At 41.8% G+C, this 18,771-nt stretch overlaps 1 protein-coding gene across 2 annotated transcripts; it reads right to left on the reverse strand.

The window, feature by feature from the left end:
* Positions 1 to 1,213: 1,213 nt before the first annotated feature.
* On the reverse strand, positions 1,214 to 16,457 carry LOC310756836 (E3 ubiquitin-protein ligase TRIM39-like). 2 transcript variants are annotated; one of them, XM_083601676.1, is made up of 10 exons: positions 15,429 to 16,457; positions 14,977 to 15,072; positions 12,666 to 12,848; positions 12,063 to 12,085; positions 11,647 to 11,753; positions 10,667 to 10,696; positions 10,347 to 10,415; positions 3,581 to 3,610; positions 2,897 to 2,938; positions 1,214 to 2,298 (listed from the first exon to the last, which is right to left on the reverse strand). In XM_083601676.1, exons 1-10 carry the CDS (start codon positions 15,873 to 15,875, stop codon positions 1,778 to 1,780), a joined length of 1,548 nt encoding a protein of 515 aa, XP_083457802.1. In that variant the 5' UTR covers positions 15,876 to 16,457; the 3' UTR covers positions 1,214 to 1,777. The 2 variants fall into 2 exon arrangements, with proteins under 2 accessions (XP_083457802.1, XP_083457803.1); XM_083601677.1 differs by lacking the exon at positions 3,581 to 3,610.
* Between the last annotated feature and the right edge of the window lie 2,314 nt (positions 16,458 to 18,771).

An 18,771-nucleotide genomic window follows, 5' to 3' on the forward strand; every position in this document is an offset into this window, starting at 1 on the left:
AAGTCTTAGCGGAGTTGTGCACCCAGTAATTGCCACCATTAAAGGAGATGGCCCAGATCCCCTCGCTGGGCACATATGAATCGGCCCCTTCTCTATTGTAAACAACCTAGCTTCTCGCAGTTTCTAGAAATCTCACACAGATTAATATACACAAGCTGTTGTTTCTACGAATGAATGAATGAACATGTGCCTGATTGCCACAAAAGGGAACACAGGATTTAGGGAGGTGTGGGTGGTTTCCCCCGCACAGGACACCAAGCCAAAGGGTTGCAAAAACAATAATAAGGAATTATTGTGAAAATAAGTAATACTTAGTGGGTGGTATCAAATTTTATTCTTGCTGAGGGTGCCACATTACCAAAGTCCATCCCTGGGCAGACCATGGTTAGCGTGCCTGCAACCCCATGAATTTACGCACCACTCACACAGATTCAGGTGATGTGTAACAATACATTGAAAGTAATATACATGAGATACTTAATACAAAATAGTGACAGGGTTTTCGATTGGCCTAAAAGATATATAATACTCCACTAGAAGTTTCACAGCACTCTTTCATTTCCAGCATGGATCTAACCGGGATTGCATTTTGCAGCATGCTCAACTGCCCAATATTCAAAATAATAATATTTTTTTTAAAGCGAGAAGGAGGGACAGCAGATTGGAGCCTCATACAAAATACCTGGGGGTCAGGACCCTGGGCCAGGCATAGGCAAACTCGGCCCGCCAGATGTTTTGGGACTACAACTCCCATCATCCCTAGCTAGCAGGACCAGTGGTCAGGGTTGATGGGAATTGTAGTCCAAAAACATCTGGAGGGCCGAGTTTGCCTATGCCTGTGGGCCTGGGCTAACCCCAAACTATACTCCACCTCAAACACATGTATCTTAAAATGATATATTGGCACCAACATTGTGGAATGTTAAAATGTTCCTTTACTCACAGGCATTTCAGGGGATAGGATGGGATGGTTTTAAACATAGGCCTGGTTAATTGGTGAGCCTAGTTGTGTTATTTTGCTGGGATGGTGGTTTTTTAAAAATAATTCTTACACTATGAACATTATCTGTATCATTTTTGTTCAGTATGGCACTTTAAAAAAACGTTTTTAGGATGCCTTGAATCTTTTATGAAAAGCAATAGAATAAACTAAAATTATCATAACAGAAGTGGAGCATAAATATTAGTTGAGTCAAAACAAAGGTTAAAAGGATTTTAAAAAAATTATTGAAAGATTAATGAAATGATTGAAAGATGGCGACATCAAATCACAGGTTTAATAAAAGTAAAATGCTACAGTTCTATGCTAACAAATAGTAGGGTCAAAAATAGACAATATTTAGTTTATTTAGCATTAAAAATGCAGGTTTGTAAAGTTGCAAAATGCTGTGAGAAGCTAATGATTATGTGAATCCCAAAAAAGGTGGTGGGGGATTTAACCCTTCGCTTTGGTCCCAAGTATAATCTCTCCTCTGAAGCTGCTATTTGCACTGGGAGGAAATCCCCCATTGGCACCACCAAGAGGTTGTAAAATTAAAGTAACATTATTTGCAATACTGTAGTGCTCCTTTTCTGTACTGGATGATAAAGCAATCATCTGCACAGTCAAGCCAAAACACCATGGTCCTTTGTTGAAGGGGAATGTGGGACAGCAGCATGGGATGGAAATTGCAGCCTGTGCAGACTTCCAAAGGGATATCTGCTGCTCTTTGGAACTAACACCTGGACTCCTCTGAGCACCCAGGAAAGGCAAAGCACAGGCCAAGGACCATGTGCTTTAATAGCACAGCTGGAGGGGAGCTGATGAATCGACAATCCGGAAAAAGGGAAAAACTTCCTCCCCATCAAAATCAATTGACTCAAAATTAAAGAGGTAGGTGTTATCTACAGCATCATAAAAAGCCACAGTTCCTGCTTCATAGTTCAACGAAACTTGGATTTGTGCTGGGCCCTCTTCTGGGTCCAAGTAGGTAGGAGGTGAAGTCAGAGCTTTGAACCGATCATGGCGGCTAAAGCCCAGTGCCCAGATCCCTTCATAAGGTTCAAAATTAATTTCCCTATCCCTCTCCACAGACCCTCTGGCTATGCCCACAGCCCAATGGTTGACATTCTGGACATCCACCGTCCAATAATGTTTCCCTGAGCTGAATCCCCACATTCCAAGTACACAGCGGGCATATTCAAACCGAATTGAACTGTAGGGGTAGTTGTGACGGACATTTCCCCAAAATAATGCTTTTCCATCTGGAGACACAATATATCGGGGATGGGCTGTTTCCGGATCAAACACCACGTTTTCTGAAACACAACAGGAAGACGGGTGGTAAAACAAAGCAAACAAGACGAACACTTAACAGAATCGGTTACCTACGTAAGGTAGTGCTCGCAAATTGCACGTATTCTGTAGGAGGAGAGGAATGCAGAACCAAAGTAGGCCAATTCATACAACCAAATTTGCATGGTGAGAATACAGGGGCACATGGAGGGTGAGAGTTGCAAGCTGGAGGCTGTGTGTACAGAAATTTACACTCGCTGCTTCACCCACTTCTGACTCTGGCCCCCCACAACATAGCATGTGGCCCTTGGAAGGCTGTTTAGAAGAGAATGTGGCCCTTGAGCTGGAAAATGGTTAATGTAACCTTTTCCACAACACCATTTCCTCCTATCTAAGTCCCCCTTAAGGTATCTACTTGCTGGGGGCGGGGTTGGTTTAGACTGGAATGACAGGGCAGGGACTAACTCGCTTCCTCCACCCCTCAGCACTGCTGCCAGGGCCTCAGTCCAGTTTGATCTCCCCCTGCAGCAACTTTTATCTCAAGAGAAAAACGTCAGGACGTCAAATGGTGAAACTCTCCAACATCTGGGCTGCTTTTGCTCTCCAGAAATAGCAGCTTACCTCTTATCCATTTTGATTTCCCCTTCTTGGGAATATAATAGTCTAGGAGGAGAAAAGAGAACAGGGTAAAATGTCTGCTGTAAGGCTAACAGAAGAGATCTTAAAGGTAAAGGTAAAGGGACCCCTGACCATTAGGTCCAGTCATGACCGACTCTGGGGTTTGGCCGAGGGAGCCGTGTACAGCTTCCGGGTCATGTGGCCAGCATGACTAAGCTGCTTCTGGCGAACAAGAGCAGCGCACAAAAACGCCGTTTACCTTCCCGCCGGAGTGGCGCCTATTTATCTACTTGCATTCTGACGTGCTTTCGAACTGCTAGGTTGCCAGGAGCAGGGACCGAGCAACGGGAGTTCACCCCGTCGCGGGGATTCAAACCGCCGACCTTCTGATCAGCAGTCCTAGGCTCTGTGGTTTAACCCACAGCGCCACCTGCGTCCCGAAGAGATCTTACAGCCTGTTTAATCATGCACCAATGAAGCTTTCTTGCTAATTAAACTGCAAGAATCATTCACAATAATTATTGACTAATGCATGCATCGTGTTCTTAAGGCTAACTGTCAGATGAACAACTGCTGTGTCTTTGCCTTTCCTCCAGGGGGCAAGAGAGGCATGGCATGCATTCGTTTATTTCGCCCCATTTGACGACCCAGTGTTGTTAGACCCGCAAACTTATCGTCAAAAACTACTGTCAACTGTCAGGGAAAGGCCCCTAGGTTCTGGCGAAAGAAAAAGAGGAGACATAACATGCCGTAAATTTTATACCGGTGGTCCACAACCGTTCCCAGTCCTCAAACATAATGTTATGACCAATATCTTGTGCCCACTTGATCATAGCTGATTTAACTGTTTCATTCTGTGTATTCCATTCCAACAGCAAGTTATACATTTTTGACAAGTTCTTAGTTTTGGATTCTAACAATTCTGTCTCCAATTTTGATTTTTCCACCTGGAAACCAATTTTCCTGTCTAACTTAAAAACCTCCATTATTTGATAATAATGGAGCCAGTCTCGCACTTTATCTTTCAATTTCTCATAACTCTGCAATTTCAGTATATCCCCTTCTTGTTCCAAAATTTCCCAATATTTCGGCCATTTAGACTCCATATTAAGTTTTTTCACAGCCTTTGCCTCCATTGGGGACAACCACCTGGGAGTTTTGTTCTCCAGCAAATCTTTATACTTAATCCAGACATTATACAATGCTTTCCTGACAATATGGTTTTTAAAAGCTTTATGAGCTTTAACCTTGTCGTACCACAAATATGCATGCCACCCAAAAGTATTATTGAACCCTTCTAGGTCCAAAATATCTGTATTCTCCAGAAGTAGCCAGTCTTTCAACCAGCAGAAAGCTGCTGATTCATAATAAAGTTTAAAATCTGGCAGGGCAAATCCCCCCCTTTCTTTTACATCAGTTAATATCTTGAATTTTATCCTGGGCTTCTTGCCCTGCCAGACAAATTTAGAAATATCTTTCTGCCACTTCTTGAAACAGTCCATCTTATCAACAATTTGCAATGTTTGGAACAAAAATAACATTCTAGGCAATACATTCATCTTTATAGCTGCAATTCGACCCAACAAGGAAAGCTTCAATTTTGACCAAATTTCTAAATCTTTTTTTACTTCTGTCCAGCATTTTTCATAATTATCTTTAAACAAATTCACATTTTTAGCTGTCATATTAATCCCCAAGTATTTCACTTTCTTAACCACAGTTAAACCTGTCTCATTCTGAAACCTCTCCCTTTCCATAGGTGTTAAATTTTTCTCCAATACCTTAGTTTTAGATTTGTTCAATTTAAATCCTGCTACTTGGCCAAAATCTTGAATTAGTTCTAAAACCCTTTTAGTACTAGATTCTGGCTCTTGTAACGTAAGTACCAAATCATCTGCAAATGCTCTCAATTTGTATTGTTTAGCTCCGACCTGTACCCCTTTAACCAACTGATCCCTTCTGATCATATTCAGCAAAACCTCCAGGACTGATATAAAAAGTAATGGGGAGATTGGGCACCCCTGACGTGTCCCTTTTTCTATCTTAAACTCTTCCGTAACCACAATTAACTTTGCTTTCTGCTCTGAGTATATTGCACCTATACCGTTTTCAAATCCTTGGCCTACCCCCATCCCCTGGAGATTCTTCTTCATAAAACTCCAAGAAATATAGTCAAAGGCTTTCTCCGCGTCCACAAATATCAAAACTGCTTTAGTATTTATGTTCACTTCTAACTTTTCCAAAATGTCAATTATATTCCTTACATTGTCTGACATATGTCTTCTCGGGAGAAAGCCCGCTTGGTCCCTATGAATCTCCTCCATCAAGACTTTTTTCAATCTCTTAGCCAAAATGTCAGCAAAGATTTTATAATCCACATTTAGTAACGAAATAGGGCGGTAGTTCTTAAGTTGATTCTTTTCAGTCTCAGTCTTCGGTATAAGTGTAATATAAGCTTCTTTCCACGTTTCTGGTGCCCTTTTCCCCTCCAAAATTTCATTGCAGACTTCCTTCATAGGTTGTAATAACCACTCCTTCTACATTTTATAGTATCTGGAAGTGAGCCCGTCCAGTCCCGGGGACTTGCCCAGTTGCATGTTTTGAATGGCACCTTCTATTTCCTGCTCAGTTATTTTCTGATTCAAAACTATTTTACTTTCATGAGAAATTTTTTGTAATCCATAAGTCTTAAGAAATTTGTCTATGTCCATTTCTTTCTGCGGCCCTTGTGTGTATAATTGTTTAAAATATCTCTGGAAGCAATTTCTAATCTCATTTGGCTTATATATATTCTTTCCTTCCACTTCTAGATTTGTAACCGTATTTAATTTTTGTCTTTTCCTCATTTGCCAAGCCAATAGTTTACCACATTTGTCTGCAGATTCAAATGTCTTTTGTCTCATTTGTTTAATTTTCCATTCTATTTCTTGATTTCTTGTATTTGGTATAATTTAATTCTCTCAAAATCTCTTTGGACTTTGGTTTTGATCTTAGTTTCCTTTCCCCTTCTTTTATCTTCTCCAAAATCTTATCTTTTTTCTCATTTTGGCTTCTCTTTTTTATTGCATTTTGTTGTATCAAGAATCCTCGCATAACGGCTTTACTTGCATCCCAGATTACTCTTTTTTCAACATTGGCATTCATGTTTATTTCAAAATAGTCTCTCAATGTTTTTTGGGCCTTTTTATACACTTCTTCATCTCTAAATAAAGTGTCATTCATCCTCCATCTGAAGGAGCCAGTTGTTATTTGCTTCATCTCCATTCTTACTGCGTTGCGGTCGGAGCAAGTTTTTGGGCAGATTTCCACTTTCTTTATCTTTGATGCCATTCCTCTAGTAACCCAAATTTGGTCGATTCTGGTCCATGTCATTTTGGCTTCAGAAAAGAAAGTTCCCTCTCTTTCAAGAGGATTCTTTGTTCTCCAAATGTCAATCAGGTCCATATTGTCAGTCATTTCAAAAAAAGTTTTTGGTAGTCTTCCATCCTTAGTAAGTACCTGTCTCTGTGCTTTGTCCATATTTGTAGATACTACTGTAGATGTCTCCCATCAAAATTAAATTATAGTCCAGATAGTCCAACAAAGTCTCATGCAACTTCTTGAAGAATTCAGATTTCCCCTCATTCGGTGCATAAATTCCTACAGTCAAAAATTTCTCCCCTTGGACTTGAATTTCAATTGCCAGGAATCTTCCTTGTTCATCTTTAAAAATTAATTTCGGTAGCAATTTTTCCTTTGCATATATCACGACTCCTCTTTTTTTGACTTTGTCAGATGAAATAAATTCTTGTCCCAATCTTTTATTCACCAATATTTTCCTGTGTAACCTCATCACATGTGTTTCTTGTAAACAAATCAAGTCCAATTGTTCTTTCTTCAATATATGAAAAACAGCTTTCCTCTTTCGAGGCATATTCAAACCATTACAATTCCAGCTTAGAAGTTGCAGAGCCATGATGAGACTATTTACTTACTCCTGCTGCTCCAAGTAGTTGTTCTTCCTCTGTCGGTGGTTTCAACCCGAATGACAAGTTTGATATGTCTGATATGTCCAGTGTTCCTTTTCCCAATGGCATCAGTTCCTCCCCAGATTCCACCTCCTTCTGAAGATCCTCTTCGTGGTCTCTCAAGAATTTGTCTTTATCACTCAGTGTCCTTATTCTTATCTTCCTTCCTTTGTATTTAAAAGATAGGCCTTGTGGAAATTCCCACCTGAAGAATATCTTGGTTTTTTTCAGTAAAACAACCAGATCTCTGTAGTAGGTTCTTACATCCAAAATATGCTTCGGGATATCTTTGAAGATCTCCACATAAGAATTTTCAATCTCCAAGGTTTTTTGGTAGTGCAAATTCAAAATTTTATCCCTTTCTTCTTTTGATCTTAATGTTATCAAGCAGTCTCTTGCCTTATTCTTCCTTTGTCTTGTACCGAGCCTAAATGCACTCACTATCTTGAATTCATCCTTCTCCAGGCCCTGTTGCCAAAAGTCCAGAAATTCTTTTGTCAGGAAGTCCGCCAGGTTATCTCTCTCACTTTCCGGAACTGATCTGATCCTTAAATTTCTCTCTTTTCTTTGCAATTCGATCATAGACAAAGTCAGATCATGATCCTCCAATTTCTTAATGACCGGTGGTATCCTCTCCTGGGTAGCAGCGGCAATTTCCTTTGCTTCCTCAGCAATCTTTCGAGTTGTAGCCGAGTCCTCCAAAAGTCTTACAATAGTCTCTGTATTAGAATTTACCTTCCTTCCCAATTCATCGATACTTTTCTTGTTCAGGTCAATTTTTGCTGAGAACTCAGCCACTTGTTTATTAGTTTCCGCAACTTGTTTACTTGTCTCTGTTCCCTGCTTCGTTAAGTATTCCAAAGATACATTAATTTTGCCAAGTGCCTGTGCCAGAGCATCTTCTGTTGACATAGCTCTTATTTTTGTTTGAGAGGCAGCAGCTGCACCCGTGCCTCCGGATGTTGAAGCTCTCCGCTGGTGGGAAATATCAGTCTTGTATTGTCTGCCTTAAAAGAAAATATTATGAAAATGATTTATAGGTGGTACATGACTCCAGTCAAGCTCGCAAAAATTTACCACTTGCCTGATAATAAGTGTTGGAAATGTAAAGAGACTGAAGGTACATTCTTTCACCTTTGGTGGACATGCCCAAGGATTAAGGCTTTCTGGGAAGTGATTTATAATGAAATGAAAAAGGTATTTAAATATACCTTCCTGAAGAAACCAGAGGCCTTTCTCCTGGGCATGGTCGGCCAATTGGTGTCAAAGAAGGACAGAACATTTTTTATGTATGCTACAACAGCAGCAAGAATACTCATCGCAAAGTATTGGAAGACAGAAGATCTACCCACCGTGGAATAATGGCAGATGAAGGTTATAGATTATATGGGACTGGCAGAAATGACCGGCAGAATCCGAGACCAGGGAAAAGAGACGGCGGAAGAAGATTGGAAGAAATTTAAAGACTATCTTAAGAAACATTGTAAAATTGAAAAGCTGGCTGCTTCTTGAAAACACAGACATTTTGGATTTGGAAGGGTTCAATAACAGATTTGGCTGGCATGCATATATATGGTATGACAAGGTTAAAACCCATCAAGGTTTCAAAAACCATATTGTTAGGAAAGCATTATATAATGTTTGGATTCGGTACAAAGATTTGTTGGAAAACAAAACCCCTAGGTGGTTGTCACCAATGGAAGCTAAGGAAGTGAAAAAACTTAATATGGAATCCAAATGGCCAAAATATTGGGAAATTATAGAACATGAGGAGGGAAAAGTGAAATTGCAGAGCTATGAGAAATTGAAGTCAAAAGTAAGAGACTGGCTTCATTATTACCAGATAAATGAAGTTTTCAAACTGGACAGGAAAATTGGCTTCCAAGTGGAGAGGTCAAAACTAGAAACAGAGCTATTGGAACCCAATACTAAGAATCTGTCAAGAATGTATAACTTGCTGTTGAAATGGAATACACAGGATGAGACGGTTAAATCAGCTATGATTAAATGGGCACAAGACATTGGGCATGACATTATGTTTGCTGACTGGGAACAGTTATGGACTACCGGTATAAAGTTTACGGCATGTAATGCCTTAAGAGAGAACATTATGAAAATGATTTATAGGTGGTACATGACCCCAGTCAAGCTTGCAAAAATCTATCATACGCCCAATAATAAATGCTGGAAATGTAAGGAAACTGAAGGTACTTTCTACCACCTTTGGTGGACGTGCCCAAGGATCAAGGTCTTCTGGGAAATGATTTATAATGAAATGAAAAAGGTGCTTAAATGCACTTTCGTGAAGAAACCAGAAGCCTTCCTCCTGGGCATGGTAGGCCGATTGGTGTCAAGGAAAGATAGGACGTTTTTTATGTATGCTACAACAGCAGCAAGAGTACTCTTAGCAAAGTATTGGAAGACACAAGAGCTACCCACACTGGAAGAATGGCAGACCAAGGTGATAGACTACATGGGATTGGCGGAGATGACTGGCAGAATCCGTGACCAAGGGAAAGAGACGGTGGAAGAAGATTGGAAGAAATTTAAAGTTTATCTTAAGAACTGTTGTAAAATTAATGAATGTTAAAATGTCTCGGGTAACGCAAAATAGAATTGCAGTGACAAACAATGGGATATGAGAAAAAAGATTTAAAGAAAGTGCGATAAGAAATTGAAATTAGGGGTTGCTGGAAAGATTTAAAACAGGGATGCAGAAAGGGGAGGTATGGGGAAGTCGCTGAAAGAAGGTCTAAGGAAAAAAAGGTTAAGAAATTATACGTGTTTATATGTTTGTTTGTTTATGTATTGTGTTGTATTGTCTTTTAATATGTGTTGAAAAACCAATAAAAAATTTATTTTAAAAAAAAGAAACATTGTAAAATTATTGAATGTTAGAACGATGTTGATTCAGAAATTAAGTGGTTTTAAGCTGTAATGATTATGTAATCAAGAAAAGAAAGGTCAAAAATTATATAGAAATTAGGGGAAGGATTTGCTGAATTGAATTAATTAGAGATTGGAATACAGAAAGGGGAGGTATGAGGAGGTCGGGAAAGTAAGTTTTATGAATATAAGGGATTGAAATTATACTTGTTGTTGTATGTGTTTTGTATGTATTTTTTGCTGTTTCTGTTTTTTCTATTTTATATAAACTTTTAAAACTTTAATAAATATCTTATAAAAAAAGAAAAGAAAAAGAGGAGACATAAATGAGGACAAGAGTTACGCTCAGGGCAAGAATGTACATTATGTAGGTCATTGGGTTAACTGCCCAAAGGTAGTAGTACAGCAGGCAGTTTGTCAAAGGATGGGCCAAGTGAGGGGACCGTCTCATTTTGCTGAAAAGCATGGAACTCAGGGATGGCAAACCTTCCGGATGTTGCTAGATTCCCATCAGCCACTGGCCACCCAAATATTTATCCCCATGCTCTCCCATTTTTTACCTGTGGGAGGTGCTGTATAGACAAAAAGAGAAGTACATCCGTGCTGACTGAGTTGCTGTGGCACGCTTCCTGGATTCAAAAACACAACAGTCACCCCGTTCCTCTCTGATCAGTTAATTTCAGTCTAACACGAATGTCTGAACATGCACATGAGGCCAGACAAAAGGGCTGGGAGGCTGCATCTCCCAATTTCCCTCTGTCTGAAAGCAGGCACCTGCTGCTCAGCAACGGTGCCCAACCACTGGGGCCTGGCTTTCATATCCCATGGAAGGTTCTAGACCAAATGCTTCTTTCCCATTCCGGCATGGATGCAAACTCACCTGCTCTTGGACTGGCCAGTTTTGGAGGTGCTGGGGAGAGAAAGGTGGAAGGGAAACTCAGACAAAGTTTCAGATACCATGTACAGTTCACACTGGATGTGTACTCTATATACGTGTGTGTGTGTGTGTGTGTGTGTGTGTGTGTGCTCTTCATTTTTGAAGGGAGAAACCAGAAAGGCTGCAATATTTAACTGCGGTCCCAATCGTGCAGGCAAGATTTTAGCTGGTCATGCTGGGAGTTAAGGGGATACTTGTTTAATATTTACTGCCTCGTTCCCTATGAGGGAAAGCAGTCTCAGAAAGAAAGTTTGAGTCTCCCAATACTGAGTAGTAGCTTTGGTTAAGCTGTCTTGTTCCTGCGACCCAGTACTCCGAATAATTCTACAGACTTTTTACAAGGATCTGCTCTAATTACTTCAGGATTAACCACAGATGCAGATCAAGACCTGACTTTGTGAACTGCCAATACAGTGGTACCTCTGGTTATGAACTTAATTCATTCCGGAGGTCCGTTCTTAACCTGAGGTACCACTTTAGCTAATGGGGCCTCCCACTGCCGCCACGCCACTGGCGCACAATTTCTGTTCTCATCCTGAGGTAAAGTTCGTAACCCGAGGTACTACTTCCGGGTTAGCAAAGTCTGTAACCTGAAGTGTTTGTAACCTGATAATAATAATAATATTTTATTATTTATACCCCGCCCATCTGGCTGGGCTTCCCCAGCCACTCTGGGCAGCTTCCAAAAAAATATTAAAATACTGTAATACATCAAACATTAAAAGCTTCCCTAAACAGGGCTGCCTTCAGATGTCTTCTAAAAGTCTGGTAGTCTGAGGTACCACTGTACTGATATGCACTATGTGAGATGAAGAAGGACTCCCATATATATAACACTGCAGTGGCAACTTTTGTCTCTTTTGGGGGTGAGCCTGACTGACTCATGTGATTGTTATTATCCTAGTTAAAACATAATCTGTTACCTGAAAGCTCACACAACTTGGTCTGCACCAGCTGTAGTTTTTCATTAAGCCACTCAACTTTCTTATTCAGATCAGCTTTGGGTTTCCCATATATTTCTGTGTTGCACCTGGAAGAACATATGATTTAAAATAAAGCACTGCCCTGTATTGCTCCCCGATTCCTTTCCTGTTAAATAAACTAGCAACTGCTTCGCTTTCATGGCATAATCAGCTGCCTGAGATGGCGGCCTTAATCTGCCTAATGGCAGGACTGTCCCAATCTTGAAAAATAGCTTAGTTGGTCAGAGCAGGGTGCTGATATAACCCCAAGGTTGCAGGATCAATCCCCATATGGGACAGCTGCATATTCCCGCATTGCAGGGGGTGGGACTAAGATGATCCTTTTCAAGTCTATGATTCTGTAAACAGGGGCTTACCTGCTCAGCAAGGGATCCATAGCCTAGGGGGAAAGATAAATTGATCAGTTTATTACAGTTCATCAAGTACTAACTCTTAATGCATTTTGCCTATTTACAGCCCCACCTTCCTTTCAAGACGGAACAAAGAAAACAGGTCAGACCATCAACACTACAGTAAAAAATAAGACCATTATTACGGGTTGTATTCAAATAGCGTCTACCAAAAGCAGACCCATTGAAATTAACGAACCTAAGTTGACCATGTTCATTAATTCCAGTGGGTCTACGTTGAGTAGGATTAGCACTGACTACCACCCTACAGCTCCTCCTCTGTCAAAAAGGGGTGTGTGTGAGAGAACACAAAAGCCTCATATTTCTGTGTTATTGCTATCAGTTTATGCTTCATATTTGCCATCAAATTTATAATGAAATCTTAAAAAACAAAGGTTTGTCTGGACTGAAACAAATCTGCTGTACCCTTTTCACGTCACAGACCAACCTTTTTTAATTTTCCCCTTTTCTGTTGCGGAGGGGAACAACAACAAAAAACAGGCTTCGGGAGAGGAATGTCCACCCACCCCAAATTTCCCTGGGCTTTCACATCTTCTAGTACAATCTCACCTGCAGGAGTTCAAAGGCAGACTTCAGACACATCTCCTCTGCCTCTTTAATCAGCTTGGCAAGATGAGAACTGCGCTCTGAGAATTCGCTGGCTATTTTGTCGATTGACTTCATGATCTCTTCACACACATCTAGCAGTTCCCACTTTCCCGCAGCTTGATTTCTGAGGCTTCCCACGCGTTTCTGCAAAGAGTAGAGGACAAGAGAGACCGAATTCAGTGTGCTGTTGTGATTCCATCCCCAGGGAAACAGGCTCAAACGGGGGAAAGAGCCAGTTGTGTTTAGTTTCACCAGGGCTTATTCATTCCACCATAACAAGCAGGAGGTGTAACCTAATGCAAAGGTCAGTAGGGTGGATATTTCCCCCCAGTGCTTGGGGGGGGGGGCTTCCCAAAGGCATCTGTTTGGTCACTGTGAGAATCGAATTCACACTTCCAACGGCCAGCTTGGGGTCATCTCTTTCTGATTCATTCCCAAACCCACCACCATTCTCTTGACAATAACCTTTTCACCCACTTCTTTGCTATTACTGACCTGGACAAGAGCATTACTTCCTCCTGTCTTGCAATCCACGTATTTCCAACCTTGTCCCACTATCTGATCTGATACCTTCAGCTAAGCTATACAGTGGTACCTTGAGTTAAGTACTTAATTCGTTCCAGAGGTCCGTTCTTAACCTGAAACTGTTCTTAACCTGAGGTACCACTTTAGCTAATGGGGCCTCCCACTGCCGGAGCACGATTTCTGTTCTCATCCTGAAGCAAAGTTCTTAACCCGAGGTACTATTTCTGGGTTAGCGGAGTCTGTAACCTGAAGCGTATGTAACCCGAGGTACCATTGTACTAGTAATAATAATAATAACAACAACAACAACAATAGTTTATTATTGTTTGATTGGCTCCCAATCAAATATTAAAAACACAATACATAGGAGGTGCCAACTCCTAAGGGTTTTCAAAAAAGTTGATGGGCACTGCCATTCAAATGGTTGTGTGTGCACTGCATCATGTGATCAGTTATGCGGGGCGGGGTTTACCTTAAATGTTACGAAAGCATTTTGTAGATGCCTTGATACACTTCAGCTTATGTTGTATGGACCTATCTGCATTTAGCTGTGTTTTGTTGTTTTTAGATTGATTTCACGATATAGCCAATTTTCATAGTTTTAAATACCCCAAAAACTGAAAAACAAGCCTGCACTTTTGAAAAAACAACAACCCTGTAATAACCAATATTATTTTAGATTCTAAGATGAACTTCGTTTCATTAATTTTTTCTTTTACAGCTATGTATTGTAGGAAAGTTGTACCCAGTTCATTCCCCCCCCCCATGATGTCCAAAAAACATAAAATTTTGTTACAAGACATAAGAGACCCATAAATTTTATTCTTTGTTGAGAAAGAGCATGTCTTTGCAATAATTTTCACCATCAAAAACTTCTGATTGCATTGTGCCCTAACGCTAAAAATTTAGGTTTTCTAAACCTAGTTTTTCCAACAAAAAGCTACATTTATACATTTTTTTAGGCATTTATAGAATCGTTTGAGTGCTGGTGTATTTTTTCCTGAAATCCTCATCATGTTATTGATCTCTGTGTAAAATTTCAAAGAGATCTGATCATTGGTTATGGAGAAAAATAATAAAATGCACATAATACAGAGGATCTCAAGAGGGACAGAAACACAGATTTCATGAAACTTTGAAGTGCTATAAAATTAAAACCGTTTGAGATAGAGGGGGGAAATTAAGGGTTGTTGTTTTTTCAACCATAAGGGAAGGGTGTACACCAAGTTTCAACAAAATCCGAGACGGTGGGTGACATGACTGCGTTGAACTTATTGGAATTTCAGCTCCGGTCGTCCGAGCTGATAAGGTTCATCTTCCTTTGAGCCCAGCAGAGCATTAAAACAATGCCACAGCGGAAGGATGAGATCGGTATGGGCTATATTGCTATACTTTATTACTAAGCTATGCAGAGAGCAAAGAAATATACATGTTCTCTCTATGAGAAGCAGAGAGCAGCAGAACAAAGGAATCAAAGAACAAAGGAAACAGGAAACCAGTAACGTCACATCCCGTCTCCCTTTCCCGTGAGACTCCAACAGTATCTGGACTCTCTGGAATGTAAACAGAGTCCTGTGACTGCTAGCAGATGCTCAGTGAGAAACAGAAACTAACAGAACTGACATGGAATGCCCCAACAACAACAACTTCTCTAGTGGGCCTGAGAGGAGCTGCAGTCCAGAACATCTGGGGAGCACAAAAAGGAGGCAGCTGCGTTCAGTGGATGGCAAACTGGGAGCCTGCCTACCTTCATTTCCTGAATTTCTCTCTCACTGCACCATTTCCCCTTCAAAATTTCATCTCTCTCCTTCTTCAAGGTTGTTAGGCAGCTTTGGAGCTGATCCTAAAAGGGAAAAAAAATGGCATTCAGCGCTTATACTATTAATTAAAAGATTTAGAAGCTGCTTTTTCACTAAAGAGCTCTCAGAGTGGTATACAAGTAAAACTGTAAATAAAATCCTGGGGATGGTGGCATTTGAAGATCAACATTTTCTGGAACAGGCATAGGCAACCTCGGCCCTCCAGATGTTTTGGGACTACAATTCCCATCATCCCTGACCACTGGTCCAGTTAGCCAGGGATGATGGGAGTTGTAGTCCCAAAACATCTGGAGGGCCAAGGTTGCCTATGCCTGAGTCACCCTTTTCCCATCCTCTTCGTGCTCCAAATTCTCCCAAAATGAGGGGCGATTTCGCTTACCTTAGCATCCTGGGCAGCCTCGTCGATGGGGAGGGCGACGTGCGCTTCGTGCGCCCGCGATTCCCTGCAGACCAAGCAGATGAAGGCGCGGTCCTCTAGGCAGAAGAGCCGGAGGGCTTCATTGTGCTTCCCGCACAACTTCGGCACTTTCTCCTTGGGCTCCCCTTCGTCCAGGCGGAGGCTCTGCAGGCGGAGGCGCTGGATCGCTTCGGCCATATTCGCCAAGTGCCTGTTGCGCCGCACGTGGCCCCGGGGGAAAGCGATCCTGCACTGGGGGCAAGACGAGTGGTCGCGGCTCGGCCCCTCCGGGCACTGGGCGATGCAGGCTCGGCAAAAGCTGTGCCCGCAGGCGATGATCATCACCGGGTCGCGGAAGTAATCCAAGCAGATGGAGCAGGTGGCTTCGTCCTGGAGAGTTTTGGAGGGGTCCCCGGCGGCGGCGGCCATGGGTGCGCCTCCTTGCGCGCAAAATGCGCGGTCTGGGCAGCGCGGGAGAAAGAGAGTCCCGCCTCGCCGCGGTAGAGGTCAAGTTGGGATCCAAAGACGGAGGATCCCTTCTTTCGCCGCAGCCTGGATCCTTGCAAACCGAGGAGGAACGGAAAGGAGGAGACAGGCGAAAGCGAAAGCGAAGACGCAGCGCAACACAGAGACGAGCGTGACGCCAAAGGGTCTGAAGGGGGCGTGGCGCTGAAGCGAAGTGGGAAAGTGCCGCGAGGGGACAGAAAACTTTCACTTTTCAGGAAATGGCTCACACCCATGAAGATATGCCTGATGGTCGTGCTTAAATGCGCTTTGATTGCACCACTTGGCTTTCTTACATTTGCATCCCTTAAGGAGCGCAGGGCGGCATGTATTAAATTTCTGCTCCGCCTTTCCTCCGAAGATTTTACAATATAATACCACGAAAATATATACATAGCATAGTAAGCAATGACCCGCCAACCCAAAGTTTAAAAGGTCAAAGATTGTATTTATTGTTTAACAGGGGCAGGGCCGGATTTAGGTTTGATGAGCCCCTAAGCTACTAAGGTAATGGGGCCCTTTATATGTCCAGCTGTCCTTTGTCAACAACAAATTGTCAGCTTTTTGTGTTGAATCTATGCTATATGGTAATTTATGGACCTAATAGGTATCTAAAACCATTTGACACTGTTGCTGGATGTAGGTTTTATTTGTTTTTTATCTTATATTTTGGAAATGTACATCCGGGTTTTATTCCTTTAAATTTTTTTGGAGCCCCAAGAGAGTGAGGCCCTAAACTATACCTTGTTTAGCTTAGTTTACCTCTTGTTTACCTCTCCTGCTTGGCAGGGGGTTGGACTCAATGGCCCTTGTGGTCTCTTCCAACTCTATGATTCTATATGTAAATCTGGCACTGAACAGAGGCCATGCCAGATATTAAACTCGTAAGATATTACATTTGATCTTTGCCAAAAGGCAGAGAAGCTTCCCCCCTTAACCTCACAACAACCCTGTTGGGTAGGTTAGGCTGAGCAGCCTTGGCAACATTCTGCCACATGGGGATGGGAACCCACCCTAGTCCAAATTTTAAGAAGTGGTACCCGAGTTTGCCTTTTTCCTGCTCTCCGCTTCCTCTTTCTTAATTAGTTTAGGATCCAGTTGACTAGAGGAGCAGGACTGGTGGGTGTCTGGGGTCTTGTTAGGATATGCTTTATTTATATACTGCTTTTTAGCCCCCAAACTCCCAGAAGTAGTGAACAACATTAAAACATGTCAATAAAAAAGAAACAAACTGTTTTGAATTGAAGCGGGGGGAGCAGACTCCTCATAATTCCTGGATTTAGGAAGTCTAAATTATCAAGGTTTGATTTGTTGTTGTTTAGTCGTGTCCGACTCTTCATAACCCCATGGACCAGAGCACGCCAGGCACTCCTGTCTTCCACTGCCTCCCGCAGTTTGGTCAAACTCATGCTGGTAGCTTCAAGAACACTGTCCAACCATCTCATCCTCTGTCGTCCCCTTCTCCTTGTGCCCTCCATCTTTCCCAACATCAGGGTCTTTTCCAGGGAGTCTTCTCTTCTCAAGAGGTGGCCAAAGTATTGGAGCCTCAGCTTCATGATCTGTCCTTCCAGTGAGCACTCAGGGCTGATTTCCTTCAGAATGGATAGGTTTGATCTTCTTGCAGTCCATTGGACTCTCAAGAGTCTCCTCCAGCACCATAATTCAAAGCAAGGTTTGATTAAACTTTGACAAATACTGAAATCTCCTGGATTTAATTATTCTAATGAGCCAAGCCACATCTGCAGAGCTGGCTGGATGGGCCATTAGCAGGGGACAAAGACCAGTGATGGCCCATCAAGGAAACCATCAGAGGACAAGAGTGCCAGGCAAAGGGGAGTGCGCCCTCTTCCATGATAGGGGCTAGTGGGTATAGACAAAGCCAGGTTCAACTTTGAATGATCCTTGCAGAGAACACCATGTGAGCTGGGGATCACAGACTGGAACCAAGAGACAGAGGGTGGCTTTTTTTGATGTCCTATGAATCCACTGCTTCCTTTAAGGGGGAAGCCAGACCCTCATAGTGAAGGAATGGGTTTCCAAAACCCAAAACTGACTGTGCAGTCAGTTTGAAACTGCACCAAAACCCCTATTTTTCCTTAACTAAAATCCATTAACTTTAGCTCTGAGCCCAGTGCATAAACAAAAGCCCGGCTGTACAGACAAGTGCTCAGAGCCCTCTTCTTTATCACTTGTGACGGCAACTATGGCTTTCACTGTACCAGTAGTAGAACAGAACAGAGAGAAGACACGTCTGTGCTTTATCTTACATCCTGGACACACACTGACACACAAACCCAAGTCCGGGAGAAAACGCCAGAGCGTGTTAGCCTCACACAAAATACAATACTCCATCTTGAAAACATGTATCTTAAAACAAAATATTGGTACCAACATTGTCATTTTTCTGGCACAATGCTAAGATGTTCCTATAGTTGCAGACATTTCATGGGATGTGAGGTGATGATAGGCCTGGTTAATTGGCTAGCTTGGTTTTGTTATTTTTCTGGGATGGTGGATTTCTTAGTTAATTCTTGCGCTATGAATATGAATGTTCAGTATGGTTCTTTTTTAAAAAAGAAAAAGGGTTAGGATGGGATGGTTTGAAACATAGGTCTGGTCAATTGGTTAGCGTATTTTTGTTATTTTATGGGATGGTGGTTTTTTTAAAAAATAATTCTTATGCTATGAACATTATCTGTATCATTTTTGTTCAGTATGGTACTTTAAAAAAGTTTTTAGGATGCCTTTAATCTTCTAAGAAAAGCAATAACATATCATAACAGAACTGCAGCATAAAAAGTTAGTGGAGTCAAAACAAAGG

The sequence above is a fragment of the Podarcis filfolensis genome (genome assembly GCF_964270895.1).
Source record: "Podarcis filfolensis genome assembly, chromosome: 2".
Classification (NCBI taxonomy): domain Eukaryota; kingdom Metazoa; phylum Chordata; class Lepidosauria; order Squamata; family Lacertidae; genus Podarcis; species Podarcis filfolensis.

Excerpts from the sequence above, each read along its gene's own strand:
- LOC310756836 (XM_083601676.1), bottom strand. The coding sequence starts at position 15,875 with ATGGCCGCCGCCGCCGGGGACCCCTCCAAAACTCTCCAGGACGAAGCC. Across the intron at positions 10,416-10,666 it reads ACTGGCCAGTCCAAGAGCAG|GAAGCGTGCCACAGCAACTC; the intron begins GTGAGTTTGCAT and ends TTTTGAATCCAG. Across the intron at positions 2,939-3,580 it reads CCTTTCCCTGACAGTTGACA|ACTATTATATTCCCAAGAAG; the intron begins GTAGTTTTTGAC and ends TTCTCCTCCTAG.